Source organism: Lepidochelys kempii, chromosome 3 (assembly GCF_965140285.1).
Source record: "Lepidochelys kempii isolate rLepKem1 chromosome 3, rLepKem1.hap1, whole genome shotgun sequence".
Classification (NCBI taxonomy): Eukaryota; Metazoa; Chordata; order Testudines; family Cheloniidae; genus Lepidochelys; species Lepidochelys kempii.
In genome coordinates this window covers 103,992,679-104,014,178 of record NC_136382.1, presented here as the reverse complement: position 1 = coordinate 104,014,178, position 21,500 = coordinate 103,992,679, and the positions used below count along the sequence as shown (strand labels likewise).

The 21,500-nt window shown below is 40.4% G+C and overlaps 1 protein-coding gene across 6 annotated transcripts in view; it reads left to right on the top strand.

The window, feature by feature from the left end:
• The window catches only part of HBS1L (HBS1 like translational GTPase), a 134,622-nt gene that overhangs the window by 104,668 nt on the left and 8,454 nt on the right, over positions 1-21,500 (top strand). For all 6 annotated transcript variants that reach the window (XM_073337368.1, XM_073337370.2, XM_073337369.2 and 3 more), the window contains 8 exons: positions 2,477-2,623; positions 2,949-3,023; positions 8,246-8,363; positions 8,566-8,634; positions 10,851-10,955; positions 14,427-14,517; positions 16,276-16,384; positions 17,440-17,540. In XM_073337368.1, coding sequence (XP_073193469.1) covers positions 2,477-2,623; positions 2,949-3,023; positions 8,246-8,363; positions 8,566-8,634; positions 10,851-10,955; positions 14,427-14,517; positions 16,276-16,384; positions 17,440-17,540 — 815 coding nt within the window. The remainder of the gene's footprint in view (positions 1-2,476; positions 2,624-2,948; positions 3,024-8,245; positions 8,364-8,565; positions 8,635-10,850; positions 10,956-14,426; positions 14,518-16,275; positions 16,385-17,439; positions 17,541-21,500) is intronic.

Genomic DNA, 21,500 nt, shown 5'->3' with positions numbered 1-21,500 from the left:
AGATTGTATTGGCTAGCTTACTGGGCAGGCCATCTTGCTGGAAGCACATGACACTAATGCTCTGGGATTTGCATTTGCTGTCTGTTGGTCTCCGGGTGAAGTTTCAGGTGTTGGTAGTTACATGTTAAAGCCCTGAATGGCTGGGACCTGCCTGCCAGAGAGATCACCACTTGACATACTGACACAGTTGCAGTCTTGCAGAGGTGCTTGAGCTGGATTTTCCCTGTTATGAAATGAAGGGGACTGCCAGCAGGGTAGTCTCTGTGGGAGTCCTGGGACTCTGGAACTTGCTTTGCAATGTGGTCTTGAAATAGCCTGAATTCAGTGACCTACCAGGCATGCTTCAAAAGCTACCATCAATTTAATAGGGTTTTCTGGAGAGGATTTGAGGGTATGTTCTCAGAATGATGGGGAATGGAAGGAAGCTTTTCTTGCTGGCTGTCTGGGCTGAATTAAATCTGTTCCTTCGTGAAAGTTTGGTTTTTCAGTGTTGCTGGGTGTGTTTATGTTGTAAGATTGAGAGTAATGGCAGCTACAGCTTTGTATAGATGTTTTTTAATTAAATAAATTGAATGAAAGAGATTAACAGAGTTACATTTAAATGTATCTATCTATGTGATAATTTTTTTCTTTAAAAGCATAGACTTACATTTAAACAACTATTAACAGAATTGATTATTTACATGCAGAGAAGTCAGGGTAGTCAGTTTGGGTTCTCACAAAGTACTGTTTTGAGCTGCTGCTTCTGCTGTGCACGATACAGTCCATATTCCTGTTACTGGTTCGAATGTTAGAAGTTAAAATGTGTTGTAATGTTTTCTTTCCTATTAGAACTAATTCCTGTTTTACAATGTCCACTTTACATTTTTGCCAGTTAGTTGGCCTTAGATACTGACACTATAATGGCCTGCAGGAAAGTCTGACTAAACTATTGTGCAGACATAATTGCCAAAGTTTCAGTAACAGGCAAGAAGTAAATTTGGGCTCTACTCTCATTACTGTATATTTGTTTGAAAAGTAATTCCTAGTCATATTTGTTATAATGAGTCTTACCCAATACTAGTATAGAGGGCCTTATGTAAGGTCTCAAAGTGCATCACAAAGGTGGATATTATCATAATTTTTCAAATGGAGAAATTGTAGCACACTGGGAAATTGTATGCCCAAAATCATACAAGTAGTCTATGGCAGATCTACTGGGCTGTGTTTTTTTTATGGTGTGGATGCTTATGCATGTTACAGAATGTCCATGATTTATTTTTAATTTTTTAAGTAGAAAAGGGGATCTTTAATCTCAGAAATATTGGAAAATGCTGCACTTAACTGTACTGTTTCCTTTAATTCTATTTAAATTATTGATTCATATTGGTGACTGTACAAGTAAGTAACATGGTGAGAATATACAAGTCCAGATCTTCAAATGCACCAGAGCTTGGGTCTGCAGGTGAAGATTAGGTGGGGCAGAGGAAGTTTTAATCCTCCTTTACACTCCTTCCATCCTTCAGCTGCCAGGGGCCATTCTAGCCTTTAATGTAATTAGAGGCTTGAGTGATGTTCTATTGTAGGAGATTACTGGAGGCCTGCTATTGCCATGCTCCAGCACTATGAGGAAGTGTTTATAAAGAGGTGGTGTAGAACAGACTCTGATGGCTCTACAGTAATTGGGAGTTTTGCCATTCTGAGGGAATCCCCAACTGCTGTTCTGCAAAATGCAAAGCAGCCCTATCAAAGGCCATGATCTGTCCTGCAGTACACAGTGTTAATAAAATAGTTTATGCATTTTTCAGCCCTGAGCGTAATTTTTTTTTTTAGGGCAACTGTAGATATTTGGAGGGTTACATTTTATTTGTTGCAGCTTTGGCAGTTTCGAGGTGTGGTTGGTTGGTTAAACGAGAGTCTGATGTGAGTTCCCTGTAACCTAAGGGGCTGCTTGGGCATTGTCATGACATTACAGAGTGATGAGGTATGATATGTCTCTGGGTCAGTTGATGTGTGGCTCAGCTCACCTCATCTTATCCCTCTTATCACTTGTGTGAAGGAAGGGCATGAATTGGGACTCTGGCTTGGACCCAGGGTTCCTGGGCAGGCCTGAGGGCACGGAGAAGGCATTTCCCTTATACCCATTCTCTGGTTAGTAGAACGCAGGGCCTTTGATGCCCATTTGAAATCCACACTGGAACAGCTCTGTCAGGTAGTTTTAATAGTAGCTCCAGCTGGTTAATAGTTTTAATAAAGTTGCTGTCTCCATATTTAACCATACTCATGGTTACATGAGTGTATGTACATGTCTCATTGTTTCCCTGTCCACATTAGTGATCTAGAAATCAATCCTCATTCAACTGAAGTCATGCTGATATTCTCTTGGTGACCATAGAGGGTTAAGATGTGTTTTTGTGTGACCACTCAGGACCATATTTATCCATAATCCATTCTTCTTGTTGAAATTATTTTCCTAACCATTTTTTTTCTTACCTAGGCTGATGTGGCTATTTTGGTTGTGGATGCTAGCAGGGGGGAGTTTGAAGCAGGGTTCGAGACTGGTGGACAGACTCGAGAACATGGGTTATTGGTTCGCTCTCTTGGAGTAACACAACTGGCAGTTGCAGTCAATAAAATGGACCAGGTACTTGCTTAATAGTTTCCTTTAGTGAACAGTCTTGCGTCCCTTCCGGTGTGCCCTAAATTAAGGGGATCTGTGTTCTGAGGCCAGAAGGTTTGCCCTTTATAGAATAAGGCCCTCAGTTCATTTTCTTTCATAGTGTGTTCTATGCTGTTTTTCTCAAAAATATGGAAGAAACATTATGAACATTTTATTCATTAGGCTTAATCTTTGAACTGAAGTTTTCATAGAAGATCTTAGGGAAGGTACAGTATAAGAGGTCAATATAATTTGTATAGAGAAATATGCCAAAATCCAATATTTTTATCGAAATATGTTTTTATTTTAGGTCAGTTGGCAACAGGAGAGATTTCAGGAAATTACCAGTAAACTTGGCCAGTTTCTTAAACAAGCTGGCTTTAAGGTAAAGTAAATTTAAGATTATGAGATTTGTAAAGGATTGGGGCCTCCTATACAGCACCCTCTTCCAGCTAGATCCAGGCTTGTGCCTGCAGAGCCAGCTCCTTCACTGGGAAAATCCTGCCTAGGGTCCTCACAGAATCCAGGGAGGAGAGTTTTTTCAGTCATTCATTGCTGTGGGATTTTTATTTCAAGCCTTCTTAGTGAAAACCAGGATCAACACTTCACAGCCTCTTGTTTTTGTTGTGTGTGTGTGTGTGAGAGAGAGAGAGAGAGAGACAGCAAGTTGCCAGTCTTTTCCTATGTGCAGTGGGTAGGGTTTAATCAGCCAGCCAGCTACCAGCCTCTGAACCGAGGGGTATACCATCCCTTATACCTTCACAGATTGTTAACACTTTGTTCATACCTTGCTGGTACACTGGGACTAAGGTGGGATGAGTTTGTATCAGTTTTGCCTGGGCATATCAGCAAGGTCTGGGTTTTTGCTGTGCCGCCTGTGCTGAACCCATTAGTGGGTTAATGGGACATAGCAGAGTCTGAATTGTACCCCACATGCCCTACTAGTGGGTATTTAGGCAGTGTCAGGTGTGGACAGCGAGTGTTTGGTGCTCTTCCAACAGTCCCACCCTCCCCTTACTTTAGATCTCCTGGGATGCCAGAGTTGTGGCTGGTTGCCTTCTTTGGAGTCTGGAAGGAGTGTTTTCATCAAGGCAGAAGAAAACACTTTCCACATTTTATACATCTTTCTTCTGGTATCCAAGAGGTCTTGTTTAGGGGACTTACTGTAGATAGTACACATTGTGAGTTAGCAAGTGCAATTTTGGGACCCTTCTCATTTGAGAAGGAAGCAGGCTTTGGTCCTGACACTCTCATTGCATGATGGGTGGGGGATGTCATGGGGTCTTCTGAGAGTCTTTTCCAGCCTCAGTAACTGCTCCGGGTGTTCTTAACCACCCTTGTACTTTATTATATCCTTTCAGTAGGCCACAGTCGGGAGTATTGTGTACATATTTTTCACAGAGAGTAGCCAGCTTCTTCTCCTTGCTTCTGGGGAAGGATACAGGATTAGCTGCAGCCAGTCCTGCCTTGCTTCAGGCTCCCTACTCTCCTCCCTAGCATTTCCTTCCTGTCTGCTTATATAGTCACAATTGTTGTGATTCCTTCCATCCAATTAAGCCCTCAGCTGTATCTCTGCTCAGTCAATTAGCACCCTCTGCCAACTGCCTGGCTTTCAGTCAGGTCCCAATTAATGTATGTTGGTGGGGATTTGATGACCCTGTTACAGTGTCACAGTTTAGGGCAACTGCACCTGTATTTCCCCTCTATGGTCCAGCAAGGGCACCCACTTTCAGGCTTCCGGCTCTGCAGCTGATGCCTTTCTTGGGTAGAGACCCACATCTTGCTCCCATCTGACCAGGGTATTTCCAGGCTGGCAAGTTTCCTGCCTTCCCTGTGTATTCCCAGCAAAAGCCAGTCTGCCTAAGCAGGGCATGCTTTGCTTCTCTCCCCAGAGACTGTACACAGTTTATTTGCCCCAGTTATAAGTCACCACACAGTTCTTTCTAATCAAGCCTATTTTATTCTTAAGGCAAAAACACTGCAGGGAAACAATAAAAGAGCCCACATGCATGGTAATAAGTTTGCCAGGGATCACCCCTTCCAACATGAAGAGAAGTCCTTCAGATCCCTGCCCAGTTTTCCTGTGGTTTCAAGTTCACCACACTGTTTGCTCTGAACAAGAACACAGTCTTATGGGGCCTAAGTAGCCATCCTTTCCGAATGATTGGGGCCTTCTTTGGACCGGAGGTCCTGCCCATTTACTGGATCGGAATAAAACCCCTGAATCAGTTCATCACCAGATTATTTATCTCAACCTCCATTCTTTGTCTGCTGGTCTCTTGAGAATCCAGTTTGAACCTTTGAAGAAACTGTGACTAGGTAATCAGCCAGATAATGGTTCCCTTCCCCAGAATAAAGCTTTGAGAGGCTGCTAACCAGAGGAATTTCAGCAGCATGCCCCCTTCTCCTAGAGACATTACATACTTATATGTTGTTGTGAGATTGTAATTGCATTGTTAATACAGTTGCCCACAAAGGTATTGCATTTAATGCAGTAAAGTTTAACTTAATTCCGTAAGGTTTATCCAGGGTATTGCATTATCTGTCACAAGGGGTATATGCATCAATGTCTTAAGCAGTGAGGTTTCTTCTTTGCGTAGTGTCCCTATGGGTGCTCCACTGTAAGTGTGTTTGAATCCCTGCGCTGCTGATCGGAGAATTTCGGTAGCAATGTCCATTAGGCCTGCACATGTGCTGTATCTCCTCGTGCTGCACTAGCCAGCGCATGCAGGCTAACCCCCTCAGTTCCTTCTCAACAGCCCCTGGCTAGAGGCGGAGCCATTAGCAGTCCATTAAGACTGTCGTTTTATTTTACATACCTATAGTTAGTCTCCTAGTTCTAGTTGTAGTCTTCTTCTCCTTTCTTCTTTTATTGGAGGGAGGGGAAAAGACTTCAATTTCTTGCCTGCTTTTTCTCCCCTGTCGGGGACCCTTCCCCACAACTGGGTGTGCCCGGTATGCTGGTCTTCAAAAAATGTCTCACTAGTAAAGAGGCGATCCCGATTGCAGAGAAGTACTCTCAGTGCATTCACTGCCTCGGGGAAGGCCACATACAACAAATGTGTGGTCTTTGTCAACAACTCTGGCCCAGATCTCACAAAGACAGAGAGGTCTGCCAGAAGACCATCTTCATGGAGGCAGCTCTCACCCCAGTCACCTGGTAGACATGAGTCTTCCCCACAGCCTTCTATGTCTAAGGGCTGTGGGTCGAGAAAACAAGCTACGGACCCCTCTCATAAATCATCTAAGAAGAGAGAGTGAGGTCCCCACAGTGAGCCTTGAGATAGCCATAAGCGATCACCATCTTGCTCGGTGTCTTTGGCACCGAGACCATCTCATGGTCTTAGTACTGAAGATTCCCTTGGCTCATGGAGGCCAGCAGCAACCGGTACTACTGACAGGCCCATGGACCTGATGGGCACGGGCACCGAGTCATCAGCACTGAAGGACAGGAGTAAGCACTCCTCTAAAAAGACACTCCCAGTATGCAAGTCCACATTAGCGCTGCCAGTGACAGCTTCAGAACTGCTTCAAGATATTGAGGAACGGGAAGCCGGTACTGAGAACTATGTTCTCCTCCTTCTCCAGATGAAGCTGTCATGCCTCCTCCACCGTCTCTGGCAGATGACTTTTGATCCTTCCAGAAGCTGGCAAAGAGAGTGGCAGACACTCTTTAGATGCCATTGGAGGAATTCAAGGACACCCACCATCAACTCCTTGACATCCTCCACTATACATCCTCCTCAAAGATCGCCCTCCTGATTAATGAGGCTGTTTTAGACCCGGCAAAGACTGTGTGGCAGAACCCAGAATCAGTGGTGCCAACCTGCAAGCGAGCAGACAAAAAATACTATGTGCCTGCTAAGGAATCTGAATTTCTATTCTCCCACCTGCCACCCAACCCCATCATGGTGGACACCTTAAACTCCCGGGGATGACAACACCAGTCAAGGGCTACTCCCTAGGATAGGGATTAGAAGAGTCTTCACATTTTTGGTAGAAAAGCATACTCCTCAGCCATTCTACAATTTTATATCGCCAACTACTAGGCCCTCACGGAGAAATATGATTACATAAATTACTTAAAACTCAATAAGAAAAGGAGGACTTGTGGTACCTTAGAGACTAACAAGTCCTCCTTTTCTTTTTGCGGATACAGACTAACACGGCTGCTACTCTTAAAACTCAATGACTTTATTGAAAAGATGCCAGAAGCATATCGCGACCAATTTAAGGCCATTATCCAGGAGGACCAATTAGTGGCAAAGACATTACTGCAGTCTGCACTCGATACGGCAGCTAGGTCCATCTCCACACCTACGGTGATGCTATGAACGTCATGGCTTCGTTTGTCAGGCTTCCCGAAAGAGGTACCCTACGTCATTCTGATTGCTCCTATTTGGCCAAGACAGACTTACTTGTCACAGCTCGCATCGTGCCCAATGATCCCTCTCCCGGACATTCCGCACCTCCTCTTGCAGAACACTGAAAAATATTTGGGGGTCATGATGAATAATTATATGAACATTAGCTTCTGGTGCGGTGTTGTGGCCAAAATGGCTAATGTGGTCCTGGGATGCATAAACAGGGGAGCCTCAAATAGGAGAAGAGAGGTTATCGTACCTCTGTATTTGGCACCGGTGTGACCGCTGCTCGAATACTGTGTCCATTTCTGGTGCCCACAATTCAAAAAGGATGTTGATAAATTGGAGAGGATTCAGAGAAGAGTCAAAAGAAATGATTAAAGGATTAAAACATGCCTTATAGTGATAGGCTCAAGGAGCTCAGTCTATTTAGCTTAACAAAGAAAAGGGTAAGGGGTGATTTGCTTACAGTCTGTAAGTGCCTGCGTGAGCACAGATATTTAATAATGGGCTTTTCATTCCAGCAGAGAAAGGTATAATATAATCCAGTGGCTGGAAGTTGAAGCTTGACAAATTCATACTGCAAATAAGGTGTAAATTTTTAACAGTGAGGGTGAATAACTATTGGAACAATTTACCAGGAGCTGTAATAGATTCTACATCACTGACCATTTTTAAATCAAGATTGGATGTGTTTCTAAAAGATATGCTTTAGGAATTATTTTGGGGAAGTTCTATGGGCTGTGTTATAAAGAAGGTCACACTGGATGATCACAGTTGTCCTTTCTGGTCTTGGAATCTGTGAATCTAGGCCATTGTGGCAAACTAGCAACCTGCACTGGAAAATTCCTGCCAGTTGAGGGATAGGGTTAGGGGTTCTTCGCTGAGTTCAGTTGTTGATTACAGTTAATAAAGTTGCAGCCTTGACATGTAACCTATATTTCTGTGTTTGTCTCATTGCTTCGATGTACAGTAAATAGAAGGAAGCTGGATCAGCCAAAAAGGCCTTCAAATTTTGAATAAATTGAGTGTCCATCTTAATAGAAGCCAAGTGTTATCTTATTGGGCACAGTATTTTCTTTTTCATTCAAGGGAAATGTGGAATACTAAGCAAAGGGTCCATAAGCTTAAAAACAGGTATAATATTGAAAATGTGCTCTTTGCTGCTGCTTTTTCATGAAGGTACCATTTTAGAGAAACACTGTATATTTATTGTAGACTTTTGTTTTGTTTTGTTAATAAGGAGTCCGATGTAGCTTATATCCCTACAAGTGGTCTTGGTGGTGAAAATCTAGTCACAAGCTGTCGATCAAGTGAACTCACTGAATGGTATAAGGGAAAATGTTTGTTAGAACAAATTGGTGAGTGTACCATTCTGCTTGATTTAATATTTATTTGGTACATTGTAATCTTGTTTATATCAAAAATGTTCTTTTGTGGGGAGGGAAGTTGGGGGGGGGAATAGAATGCAATATAGTTGATTACTTAAGTGAGAAATTGTGAGATGATCTTTTTGATTACTAAATACAGGAAATCTCAAGGTATTATCAATTTTTTTTTCAGATTCTTTCAAGCCACCACAGAGATCAGTGGATAAACCATTTAGATTATGCGTGTCTGATGTTTTTAAAGGTTGGTTTTACTGTGTATAAATTTTATTTGACCAATCATTTTGAAGATGTAAATAAATCTCTCACATGAATGCACACACATGTAATATGTATGTGTGTGTGTATTCTGAAATAATTTTAAATAATTTTAAAATCATATTTCTTATACTGTTAAAATCTGACCATAAAATAAGTGTAAAAAGAGACTTCTGTTCAGGGGATTATTCTTCTTTTCTGTGTGCAAAGCACTTTTATTATTGTGTGTATTATTATTCATATGGTAGAGAAACTGAGGTAAAAGATTGTGGCTTGCTCATGGCCATACAATGAGTTGGTTGCAGAATGGGGAATAGAAATCAGGGGTCCTGGCTTCCAATCCAGTTCTTATTCTTTGAGACCATTACTAAGTGACACCGTGATCTGAGATTTAATATCCAACCTGACATAGTATCCATTAACGTATTGCCATATCATAAATTGTATTGTTTTACTGTTGAAACTTTAAGATTTTATCATATTGCTTGTATAGTGTGTACATACTTGGAATCAGAGTGATAGTATAGTAATCTGAACATCAGGTTAAAAAAGCCAGTGAAAATGGAATTAGGTTCAAATATTGGCAATGGTAGAAAAATGCATTCCATGCAGATTGGGAGAGGGTCTTTTTCAAAGAGACCTTTAAAAACTTAGGACCTATCAGCTCTGCAAGAACATTGAGGATCTCATGGTAAATACTGTAACACTAGATAAGGGTTTGTCCCAGTACCTTGGCCAAAATTTCCAGTACTACCACCATGACTGTACTGTGTATTGCATATGAGAGTAAATGTCATTACAGTTTTGCTATATGTATATAGTATGTAAAGCTCATTGAGAACCTTTATGATGAAAGGCTTTATTATTTGCAGTAACTAATTTTGCATTGAGCTTAGTTTTACAGATATACTAAAGAACTAAAATGAATAATTTCAGTAAACCTACTCTATAAAAAAAATCTGCATTTTCCAAGTTTGTTGGTGGTGGTGATTATGGGAAGTATATCCCTGTTTACAGATATAGGGTCTGTTGTTTAAATAGTAAATATTATTATAGTTGCACATACAGATCACACCAGGAATTTTTACATTCAAAGCTAGCTTTGAACATGCATCCAGCTTTGAAATTTGGGCTCATAGTTTTTGATTTTAGGTTTTTGTTTTTTTTCTAGCATACACAGTTCTCTCACTTTCCACACTTTTGGGGTGTTATGTTTTTTATCATTTGACCAACACAGTAATAATTCATCTATAAGTTTGCTCTAATGGAGAGGAAAAATGTCCCATTGGCACATCTGGTAATGCTTTTCTAGGTACATATACTGGAGCACCTTACAGTAATGGCAATGAGTAGGAAAGGAGGAAATGTATTCGATCTCTGATGAATATAGCATACATACATACATACATAAAAGAAGTGTTTCCAGATGCACACTGAAACTTTAAAAACTTTGTTTAAAAAGACATTTTGTGTAAAACCAAACATACCTGCATATATGCAGTCTCCATAGTTTGGGAGAAACAACTTTGCTTCAAGTGTGTCCGTAAGAGCAAGAACAGTAACATACGACTCACCTTTTAATAAATAACCAATGTGAACATTCCTATGACTAGAAATGTACCCAGTATATAGACCTTCAAAGTGAGAAATATACTTTGTAAATCCAATACTTCTTTATTCATAAAATATGCTACACTCTTCCACCATTATTGCAGTAAGTTTGGGTGGCAAACCAATCTTTAGCTGATTTTCCGAGAGTATAAAATGCCAATAGAGCTTCCATAATTTCTGGTTCATTGGACAATAAACATGCATGAACGCATGAGGGTTTATTAAGGTGTCTCAATAAATATTTTTGTCTGTAAACAGTGTTTGGGGTGCTTAAAATAGGCTAATGATCTAATTCTTGTATTGAAAAGCTAAAAACTGGATATTTATGCAACCACACGAATTTTAAAGTATAGGTTTCTGCTCTTAGTTAAGAAAAATATCAGATCAAGGGGTTTTGGAATTAATGGTTTGTTTTCAGTATGATGTAAAACTGGTGACTTTACAAGTAATGAATACTGACTCAGCTGAGAAAATGCTTTTTATCACATTAAAATCTGTCTACATTGCTAATGGGTTAATTGTATATAAAAATGCATCTTACCATATAGTTAATTGTTTTATTATTTTAAATGATTAACATGCTTATTACAGACCAAGGATCAGGATTTTGTGTGACTGGTAAAATAGAAGCAGGATATATACAGACTGGAGACCGACTTCTGGCTATGCCTCCCAATGAAACTTGCACTGCAAAAGGTATAGTATTCAAAAGCTTGTTTACTTTCAGGTCAATACTGGTCTAGGAACAGTTACTGAACTGTTAACTGGTAACAGGTTGTCAAACTGATACTAACTGTCAAACATAACATGTGAAAGCATAAACGAATTTTAGATGTGACTGTATAAATATCTGTCTTTGAAAGATATGTGAAAGTTCGTATGGGTTTTCATCTTTTTTACAGTGCTAGTTATACCAAATTTGTCAGCCTCATGTTTTTTTGAGTGAAAATATGAGAATTCTTTAGTTCATAGCTATAAAATGTATGAAACACAAAAAATCATTAGTAGTCAGATTTACTTATGAGCATTGCTATTTTTGTGTGGGTTTTAAACAGCCCTTGCAGGTAAATCTTAACTGCTGAAGATTTTTATATCCTGTTGTGCTGTAAAACATTCCTTGCTGGGGATGGAGGCACTTAGCAGCCCAACTGGATCCCCGGTGCTCAGGGGAGAATTGCAAATATATTTCTGCAGTCTTAAAAATTTCAAGGAACAAAAGAGTGTTAAATCATATTTCCCTTTCAAAATATGCCAAATAAATTTCAGCATTTAATTTTATTTTTTCACAGTTTTCTTAATTCCTGTATCAACAAATGGAAGAGAGAATGGAATTTGTGTTGAAAATAAGTTTTGTTTCAGTGTATTTTTCTGATGATGGTAAAAAGTTACATAACTGAGGAAAATTGCTGAATATCTATTTGTGTTAACAATTAAGTATATAGTATTCAGCATTGGGGGAAATTAAAACCCATTTTTCTGATTTCGTCATATGGAAGAGTTGATGCTAAATTTATTATTTGTTTTGTACCACTGGTTAATGACTGAACAATTTAGCCCTTGTGAAAAAAAATTCAAAATATTTGTGCGCTGATATTAATATGCAAAGTAATGGCTGGTACATTTAAATATGTTAAGATGCAAATGCTTCTCCATTACATGGAACAGAAGTAAAAAACATGACATTATTATGTGTTGGAACAAAATCAACAAAATCTTCATACAGTTTGCAGTAGTAAAATGCATAGATATGCCCTGCTAGATATATTTAAACTAGATGAAAAATAACAATGGTTTAAAACATATGTTTATATGTGTCTTTTCTCCAGTGCACTCTGTTGCTCTGGTTCTCTAGTGCATTAGAGTCCAAGGGCAAGTTACAGCAGTCAGAGTATGCTAAGTGCGGGGATGCCCTGGCCACTTTCCTACACAGGTTGCAGGAGAGGAGGAGGTAGCACAGAAACTACTATGATTGGTCTACGTCATCTGGGGATCCTCCATCCTATGTTGGGAAAATCCATCTGGTGCTGGAGCATCACATAGTGGCTCAAATGTAGCTGAGGATTTGGAGTCATTATTTATTACATGCTTACATTTAAGGAAGAGAAAATAATGTAATATATTTATATTTAAATACAAACTTGAGGCATGGTAACTTGTATATGGTATGCTATTAACTTATCATTTATAACAGAAAGAAAAGTCTGAAGTTCATTTATCCATGTATGGGAGTGCCACCTGTAGGTGAAGTAATTATCAACATGGCTTAACAAAGTAGTTCCTCATGACTTTGACATGCTTGAATTTGAATGACTCTATGCCTATTCTGGAAGGGAGCAGGAGAGACAGATTTGAAAACTAAGAAATACAGTTTGGTACATGTTAACATGGAATGTGTTTTGTTTAAATTGTTGTGATCTGCAGTGAAACAGACCTAGGTCTGTGGATATGTGCAGTATTTACCAAAGTTTTCATTTTATAACACTTACCTTTCTTCTGATCAATATCATTAATTTAAAAGTCATGATGAATTTTTTATTCTCACCTATAAGTCTACACCAGTGGTCACCAACTGGTCGATCGCGATCTCCAGTGGTGCAGTGTGCCCACCTCCCTCCCACACTGCTCCCGGAAGTGGCCAGTGCAGCCCAGGGGGCAGGGGTCTCCCTCCGCGTGCTGCTCCTGCCTGCAAACACCACCCATCCCTGCAGCTCCCATTGGCCTGGAGAGCTGCTTGGGCAGTGCTTGCAGAGAGGGTCAGTGCATGGAGCCACGTGCCCCCCGTCAGTCTCCCCCCCCCCCCCCGGGGGCGCATTGGCCTTTTCCGGGAGTGGTGTGGGACTGGGGTAGGCATAGGAGTCACTGGAGGTAAGTGCTGCCCGGCAGGAGGCCACACCCTAAACCTCATCCCTGAGTCCCCTCCCAGAGCCAGCACCCCATACCCCCTCCTGCACCCTGAACCCTCTCCTGTACCCCAAGCCCTACCCTGAGCCCCCTCCCAGAGCCAGCATCCCAAATCCACTCCTGTACCCCAGCCCTGAGCCCCCTCTTGAAGCCAGTACCCTATACCCCCTTCTTCACCCCGAACCTCCTCCTGCACCCCAAGCCGCAGCTGGAGCCCCCTCCCAGAGCCAGCACCCTGTACCCCCTCCTGCACCCCAACACTCTGCCCCAGCCTGGAGCCCCCTCGCAGAGCCAGCACCCTGTACCCCCTCCTGCACCTCAGCACTGCCCCACCGTGGAGCCCCCTCCTGCACCCAAACTCCCTCCCAGAGCCTGCACCCTGCAACCCCTCCTGCACCCCAACACTCTGCCCCAGCCAGGAGCCCCCTCCTGCACCCAAACTCCCTCCTAGAGTTTGCACCCCTCACCCCCTCCTGCACCCCAAACGCCTATCCCAGGGTCAGCCCAGAGCCCACCCCCCCCCGAACCCCAACACTCTACCCCAGCCTGGTGAAAGTGAGTGAGGGTGGGGGAGAGCAAGCAGTGGAGAAAAGGGGAGATGGAACGAGCAGGGTGGGGCTTTGGGGAAGGGGCGGGCATCAGGGAAGGGGAAGGGGAAGGGTAGATCCTGTGTTGCCCTTAGATTAAAAAAGTGATCTTGAGCGTAAAAAGGTTGGAGATCACTGGTCTACACCCATGAGTGCATACCTCACAAACAGAATATAATACCTATTTAGTAGCTTTCTAATAGATAACATGATGCTGCAACCCAAAATCATTTGTTGCATCCTTCTATGACAGTGAGCCAGCGAGCGCTAACCCATGTAGGGTAAATGAAAGTTGACACTAGAACCATTAAGGAACATGAAAGGCGGTGTAAAATATTCATGTGCATCAGAGGATGGGTGGGGCAAGCACTGTGGTATTAGTGCACAGTAGTATTTTCGAGACCGCATCATCTGCACTGTGTGACTAGCGGCAGGTCCACTCCCATGACTTAGACAAAGCCATATTAATATACAGGGTGGAGTGAGAGCGATAAGTCCTGACCAAAAAAAAAAATTGTTTCCTTTGTGCTTTTAATCAAAAGCTTTTACTCTCAGCCCATTCATATTGAAAATTGATGAGTAATGGTTGATGAAGCACAAATGGCCCAAACAGAGCTGTATGTTTGTAGCTCAGAACCTAGGTACTTCACTGTGAGGTTCTGTTCTTACTCATTTCCAGGAATCACATTGCATGATGAACCAGTTGATTGGGCTGCAGCAGGAGATCACGTTAGTCTCACTTTGACCGGCATGGATATCATCAAAATCAAGTGAGTCCAAATCTGAGTTTCAGTCTAAGCAACCGTTTGTTTTTAATGAAAAACCTTGTAACTACTACACTTTACAGTCAGCGGTTTACTTGAAGAATGATTTGGTTACCAGGATATTTAAAACCAAAGTGATGCATATCACCTGGCCTGCATGTACAAACGTTAGAAACATCTGCTGCATGTGCAACGGCAACCTCAGAAGAACACTGTTCGTGTTCATGATTAATTCACCCTAATAATGGCAGAAGTGACTGTAAAAGCCTTTTGCTTATGCTTCCCATTCTTGGAATCTTAAAACATACATCTTAATTGCTTAATGGAACTTCAGAGAATACTCTAATATTATATTTAGAATTTAGATAGTATAAAAGATTTACCAAGAATTCACCAAATTGTAAATCATCCAGACAACAAAGCATGTCTAAACTGCCAGCACGTACAAGCCTTGTACCAGTAACTAAATATGGCCAAATTTGTAGTGAACAATTCATTCAATAAATTTAGGCCCTTATTCTGTTTCTAAATTATTGGGAAACAGATGTCAATTTTTCAAATAAATAATAAATGGTTTATATAAGCATATTTCAGCCTACTCATATCTAACAATGTGTTTGCCACAACTGTTGCAATGAGTATTGGCTATTTGTAAATTGCTATTCATGCAACATTGTTGGTAACAAAATTCATATGGCTTCTTTTCTGCTTCCGGGTCAGACTGCCAAACTCACATGGATCTTTCAAGCTGGTTGACCAAATGCTTCTAGCCTCTATATTTGTGCAAATTTATACTTTGTTTATGAAAGGAAAGAAGACAGTTATTTTGATTTCCTTCACTGCAGTGGTATTCCTGTGAGAAGTCCTTGTGCTGTTGTCAAATGGAGTTAGGGTGGGATTTGTGCTGTCCATGTTCTGTAGGTGGTTTATCTTGGGTGATTGTAAATTTTTGGGAAGTAGAGGTCCTTAAGTTTCAGGTCTATTGAAATTGTTGGTATTTTGTTCTGTCCAATTCCTAGGGCATGGCTGCGTTGCCCAGATCCCTTGGCCAAAGTTTTTTTTATGGTCATGTTTAAATGGGTACAACTGATGTTGTTGTGTGTGAGTAGCAAAGTGATGTATGCATGGGATAGGGCATTGGTTTTCTTTCTGTATGTTTTTTTTGTTAGTGGAGATCTGGTTAGTTCTGAGTGACAAAGGGCAATGCTCATCCCCATCTCCCTTTGCCCACAAAAAAATGATTTCTTGATTTAACATTGCCAGTTGCTCTTCTTAGATTCAGTATAGTTCTATTATGAAGGTGGATTTATTTTTTGCAACTGAATATAGTGCTGATGAAAGTTGCAAGGTTTGACAGTGCTGGAGATTGAAGCCCTCAAGGTACAGAACAGGTAAATAATAGGCAGCAGCACTGCAAATTTGCCCATCCCAAAATATCTTGCAGAGAGATGACCTCTGGGTGACAGGCTAATTTATTCTCCTAAGTGTCTTTTCTCACCAAATAATGTCATTTCAGAAGAATTTTAGCAGTGGAGGTACTTGTCCGTTTGGATCTTGCCATAATTCTTTGTGCTCACCCATAAAACAGCTTTTATATCCTGTAGTAATGCACTTGACTGGGTGCTTTAACAGTGTGATGTTTTCTTTTCACATACAGCATATTAATGTGTCACTTCTTTAACTTTAGTATTTACTTAAAAATATACTGCTTAACATTTTTCCAATATGCTATCAGAATATTTGTCTTTTTTCTTCCTCTTTTAGTGTTGGCTGTATATTTTGTGGTCTCAAGGAACCCATCAAAGCCTGCACTCGTTTCAGAGCTCGAGTCCTCATCTTTAATATTGATGTCCCCATTACTAAAGGATTCCCGGTAAGTCTTGAAATATTCTTCTCTTTGAATGTTCTGATTTTCTTTCTAGGTGGCTCAGTATTCTTTTTGATAAAAACCAATTTTAAACTCAGAGAGGAAAAACTTAGTAAACAAAATTGTGAAATCAGTGGCATTCTCTTGAAATTCCAGATTCTAGTTTAAAGAGGCTGCAGAGTTACAGCTTTGGAGGTAGATGCCTGTGTCTGCTGGTTTCTGATATGATGATATGCCCTGTTCAGAGAATGTGGGGGTTTCAGCCATGCCTGTCATTAATAAGACGGTATATGCGTGATTGTAGAAATGCACTTGGCTGTAAATTACCTAAAAATCTCAGTACCTGCCACAGGACTGCACTGATGTGGTAGGGTTCAAAAATGGATAGTAACCAAAAAACGTAGAGTGAATGAAGTATTTATTGTAATGTGTAAAAGTATAACTCATAAGAGTGATCTAGCAGTCATGTCCACAAAGATCCCATAAAGTCCAGGATGTGGCTCCCCAGGAGATAAGCTCTGAGTGAAAGAACATGTTTATGTTTACATTGTAATTTGAGGTGTGATTGCAGCAAGCACAGACACCCCTGAGTTAGCTTGGATCTAGCTAGCTTGAGTAACAATAGCCGTGTAGCCATAGCAGTATGGGCTCTATAAGTCTGCCTGGGACCCTGGGTATATACTCAGGAGGCTATCCCTCGCTTCCACTGCTTCATTGCTATTGTTACTCGAGCTAGTGCTAGCTAAGGTCTGTCTACATGTGCTGCAGTTGCATCTCAAATTGCAGTGGAGACATACCCGGTGAGTGTTTGTGAACATGAGGTACAAATGCTTCACTGAGAAGTCCATCAGTAAAGCAATGGATTTTATACGGACACCAGCGTGTTGTGCTACCATTGGGCCAGTTCTTTATTTTGGCATGTGCATTAGTAGACAGAATTTTTCAGAAGTCAAACTTCAGAGCTTGAGGATCTTTCAGGCTCTTACAATGTAGGTAGGTGTAAATGTAGAATTTTAACATGTAAGTTACTAACTGAAAAAAGTAAACTATTGTTATTTTAGGTGCTTTTACACTATCAAACTGTAAGTGAGCCTGCCACTATTAGACGATTATTGAGTATCCTTCACAAGAGTACTGGCGAAGTCACAAAGAAAAAACCTAAGTAAGTATTTGCGAGGTGAACATTAATTACCATAGAAATTTGGCAGGTTCAAATTGGTTAATATAAAACAAATTGGATCATATTATTCCCAAACATATTCTGTTTAACAATAAAGTAATAATATACTTGCATATTCTATACTGCTTTTCATCTGTAGAGCTCAAAGCACTTTATAAAGCAAGGTGAGTATCTTTAGCCTTGTTTTGCAGCTGCTAAGGCACAGAGAAGTGAATTGACTTGCCCACTGTCACACAACAGGTCATTAGCAGAGTCAGGAATAAAACATGGATTCCCTGATTCCCACCTCAGTGCCCTGTTCACTAGATCATGCTGCTGTAGTTTTATTTCCTGAAACAGGATAGAGTCTACAGTATGGTTTTAGACACTGGTTGACATATTGTTGCATGGCTGTGACATCGCCAAAATGGCCCACTCCCAGCGAATGCATGGCTGGACCTCGCACTGAAAAGAAATGCAGAGGAAATCCTGAATCCTAGAAAAAAGATTTGTGTGTTTTGTCTCTAGAGAAGAGATGATATCAGTGCCCCTCAGTATTCTGCACTTTCTCTCTCATCTCACACTGATTTTTCTTTTCTTCTGCTCTCACAAGCTAAGCAGTGATAGCAGACTCACTACTTGGTTGAGTGACCACTATGGGTGACCACTAGGGGGGAAATGGAGGTGATGGTGATTCAGTAGAGAGCACTCATCTGTCTAAAGCAGTATTAAATCAATGCCCCAGCTTGCCGGTATTGTCGTTCACATGAGACTTAAAACTGAGATCCTGCTGCTTGTGGTCATTAAAGATCCCTTGATCTTTCACAAGAGTAGGGTTATTAGCCTTGGTGTTTAACCAACATCCCTCTTGGGTAATTACATTCTGCTTGATTGAATTTAAAAATCCAACCTGTAGTTTCAGTTGGACACAACATTTTTCCCTGTTTGCCCTAAGCTGTTGTGTGTTAGTACTGTGCACTGTTAAACAGTTGTCCCATGTTGTTCTACATATGGAAGTATTTAATTCCTGTAATTTCTAGTGTCTGTAACACACTTTGACATGCACCTAGATCGGGGTTCTCAAACTAGGGGTTGTGACCCTTCAGGGGGTCACAGTGTTATTACATGGGGGGTCGTGAGCTGTCAGCCTCCATCCCAAGCCCCGCTTTGCCTCCAGCATTTATAATGGTGTTAAATATATTTTAAAGTGTTTTTAATTTATAAGGGGGGGTCGCACTCAGAGGCATGCTATGTGAAAGGGATCACCAGTACAGAAGTTTGAGAACCACTGACCTAGATGAAAAGTGCTATGTAAATGAAACATCATTAATTATTAACAGCAATTTAGAAAGAGACTACACATCCAGCTTGTGGAAAAAATTATCTACAGTGTTGGGCATTTAGTAATAATAGAGAAAGTTGGGAGAGAGCTTTTAAAAATTTACATTTTATTTCAGAACACAAATAGATGAAGCAATATTTAAGTAATCTGAAAGGAAAATGCACAGGGAGCTCTTAGTTCAGCTGGAGTTTACAAAAATTCTCTAACTAGAGTTGTCTGCTTTAAAAAGGAGAATTTCACAAAGCTGAAAACAATTTATGAGCTAAATCAGTTGGGAGAAATTATTTAAACAAAAGAAATATGAATGATAATTGGGAGTTATTTAAGAACATTTTAATAGATGCCCCAAAAGCCTCATTTGGGAAAGAAGGCTGTATTGGTTGGCTGAGAGGGAAATGAAAGCAGCTATTTTAAAAAAAATCTGTAATATATAACAAATGAAAAAAGAGGAAGTTGATAGTAATGAATATAAATCCCAAGATAGGATTTGTAGAAAATTGAGAAGGGAAGCGTACGGACACAAGGAGAATCTATGACCAGCACAGTTGAGGACAATAAGGAGGCGTTTTAAAAGTGCATTAGGAACAAAAGGAATCTTAACAATGGTATTGGTCCATTACTAGATTGAAATAATAGTAATAATGCAATATAAGTCAATGATAATGCAGAAAAGGCAGAAGTATTCAATAAAAATGTCTGTTTTAGAGAAAAAGCCAGATGATGTATTCATATCATACAATGACCATGAAATACTTTCCATTTCAAATGAAATTGAAAATGCTAAGTAAGCAGCTACTAAAATCAGCAGGTCCAGATAACTTGCATACAAGAGTTTTAAAAGAGCTGGCTGAGGAGCTCTCTGGACCATTAATGCTGTTTTTCAATAAGTATTGGAACATTGGGGAAGTTCCAGAGAACTGAAAGAAAGCTTAATATTGTGCCACTATTTAAAAAGGGGAAATGGAATGACTTTGGTAATTATAGGTCTGTCAGCCTTACTTCCGCCCTGGCCAAAATAATGGCATGGTTGATACAGGACTTGAAAAAGAATTAAAGGAGAATAATATAACTAATGGCAATCAGCATGGTTTATGGTAAACAGATCCTGTCAAACTAACTTGATATCTTTATTCAATAAAATCATAAGTTTGGTTGATAAAGATAATAACGTTGATGTAATATATATAGACTTCTGTAAGATATTTCATTTGGTTCCATATGACATTTTGATTAAGAAACTAGATTGATACAAAATCAACATGGTATATACATTAACTGGATTAAAGCACGGTTAACTGATAAGTCTCAAAATGTAATTGTAAATGGGGAATCATCATCAAGCAGCTGTGTTTATAATGGAGTCCTACAAGGATTGGTTCTTAGTCCGACACTATTTAACATTTTCATCAGTGACCTGGAAGAAAAGACAAAATCATCACTGATAAAGCTTGTGGAGAACACAAAATTTGGGGGAGTGGTACATAATGAAGAGGACAGGTTACCGATCAAATGCAATCTGGATAGCTTGGTAAACTGGGTGCAAGCAGACAATATGCATTTTAGTACAGCCGAGTGTACACTCATAATGTTTAGGAACAAAGGATGTGGGTCATACTTACAGGATGGGGTTCTCTATCCTAGGAAGCCATGACTCTGAAAAAGTCTTGGGAGTGAGGGTGAATAATCAGCTGAACATGAGCTTCCATTGCAATGCTGTGGCCCAAAAGGCTACTGCTATCCTTGGATGTATAAACAGAGGAATATTGAGTAGGACTAGGAAGGTTGTATTACTGCTGTATTTGGCAGTGGTGTGACTGCTGTTGGAATACTGTGTTCAGGTCTGCTATCCACAGTTCAAGAAGGATGTTAATTAATTGTACAGGTTTCAGAGAAGAACCATGAGAATGGGGGGAGGGATAGCTCAGTGGTTTGAGCATTGGCCTGCTAAATCCAGGGTTGTGAGTTCAATCCTTGAGGGGGCCAATTCGGATTTTGGGGCAAAAATTGGGGATTGGTCCTGCTTTGAGCAGGGGGTTGGACTAGGTGACCTCCTGAGGTCCCTTCCAACCCTGATATTCTATGAATGATTAAAGGATTGGAAAACATGCCTTATAGTGATAGACGCAAGGTGCTCCATCTGTTTTACTTAACAAAGTGAAGGTTGGGGGTAACTTGGTCACAGTCTGTAAGTACCTACTTGGGGAACAGAAATTTGATAATAGAAGGTTCTTTAGTCCAACAAACAAAGGTATAAAAGATCCAGTGGCTGGAAGTTGAAGCTAGACAAATTCAAACTAGAAATATGGCACAAATCTTTAACAGTGAGGGTAATTAACCATTGGAACAACTTTCCAAGAGGGATAGTCACTCAAAAGTTTTAAATGAAGATTGGATGTTTTTCTAAAAGATTCTCAAACAAGAATTAATTAAGGGAAGTCTTATGGTCTGTGTTAAACCTGAGGTCAGACTCAATTATCATAGTGGTCCCTGCTGGCCTTATAACGTATTAATCTATAACTTGCAATTGGATTAGATTTTTTATCTGCTGACAGATGTTTCACTGTTATTTTATAGATATATTGATAGATATAAAAATTGGGTGTTTTAATATTTTGTTTGCA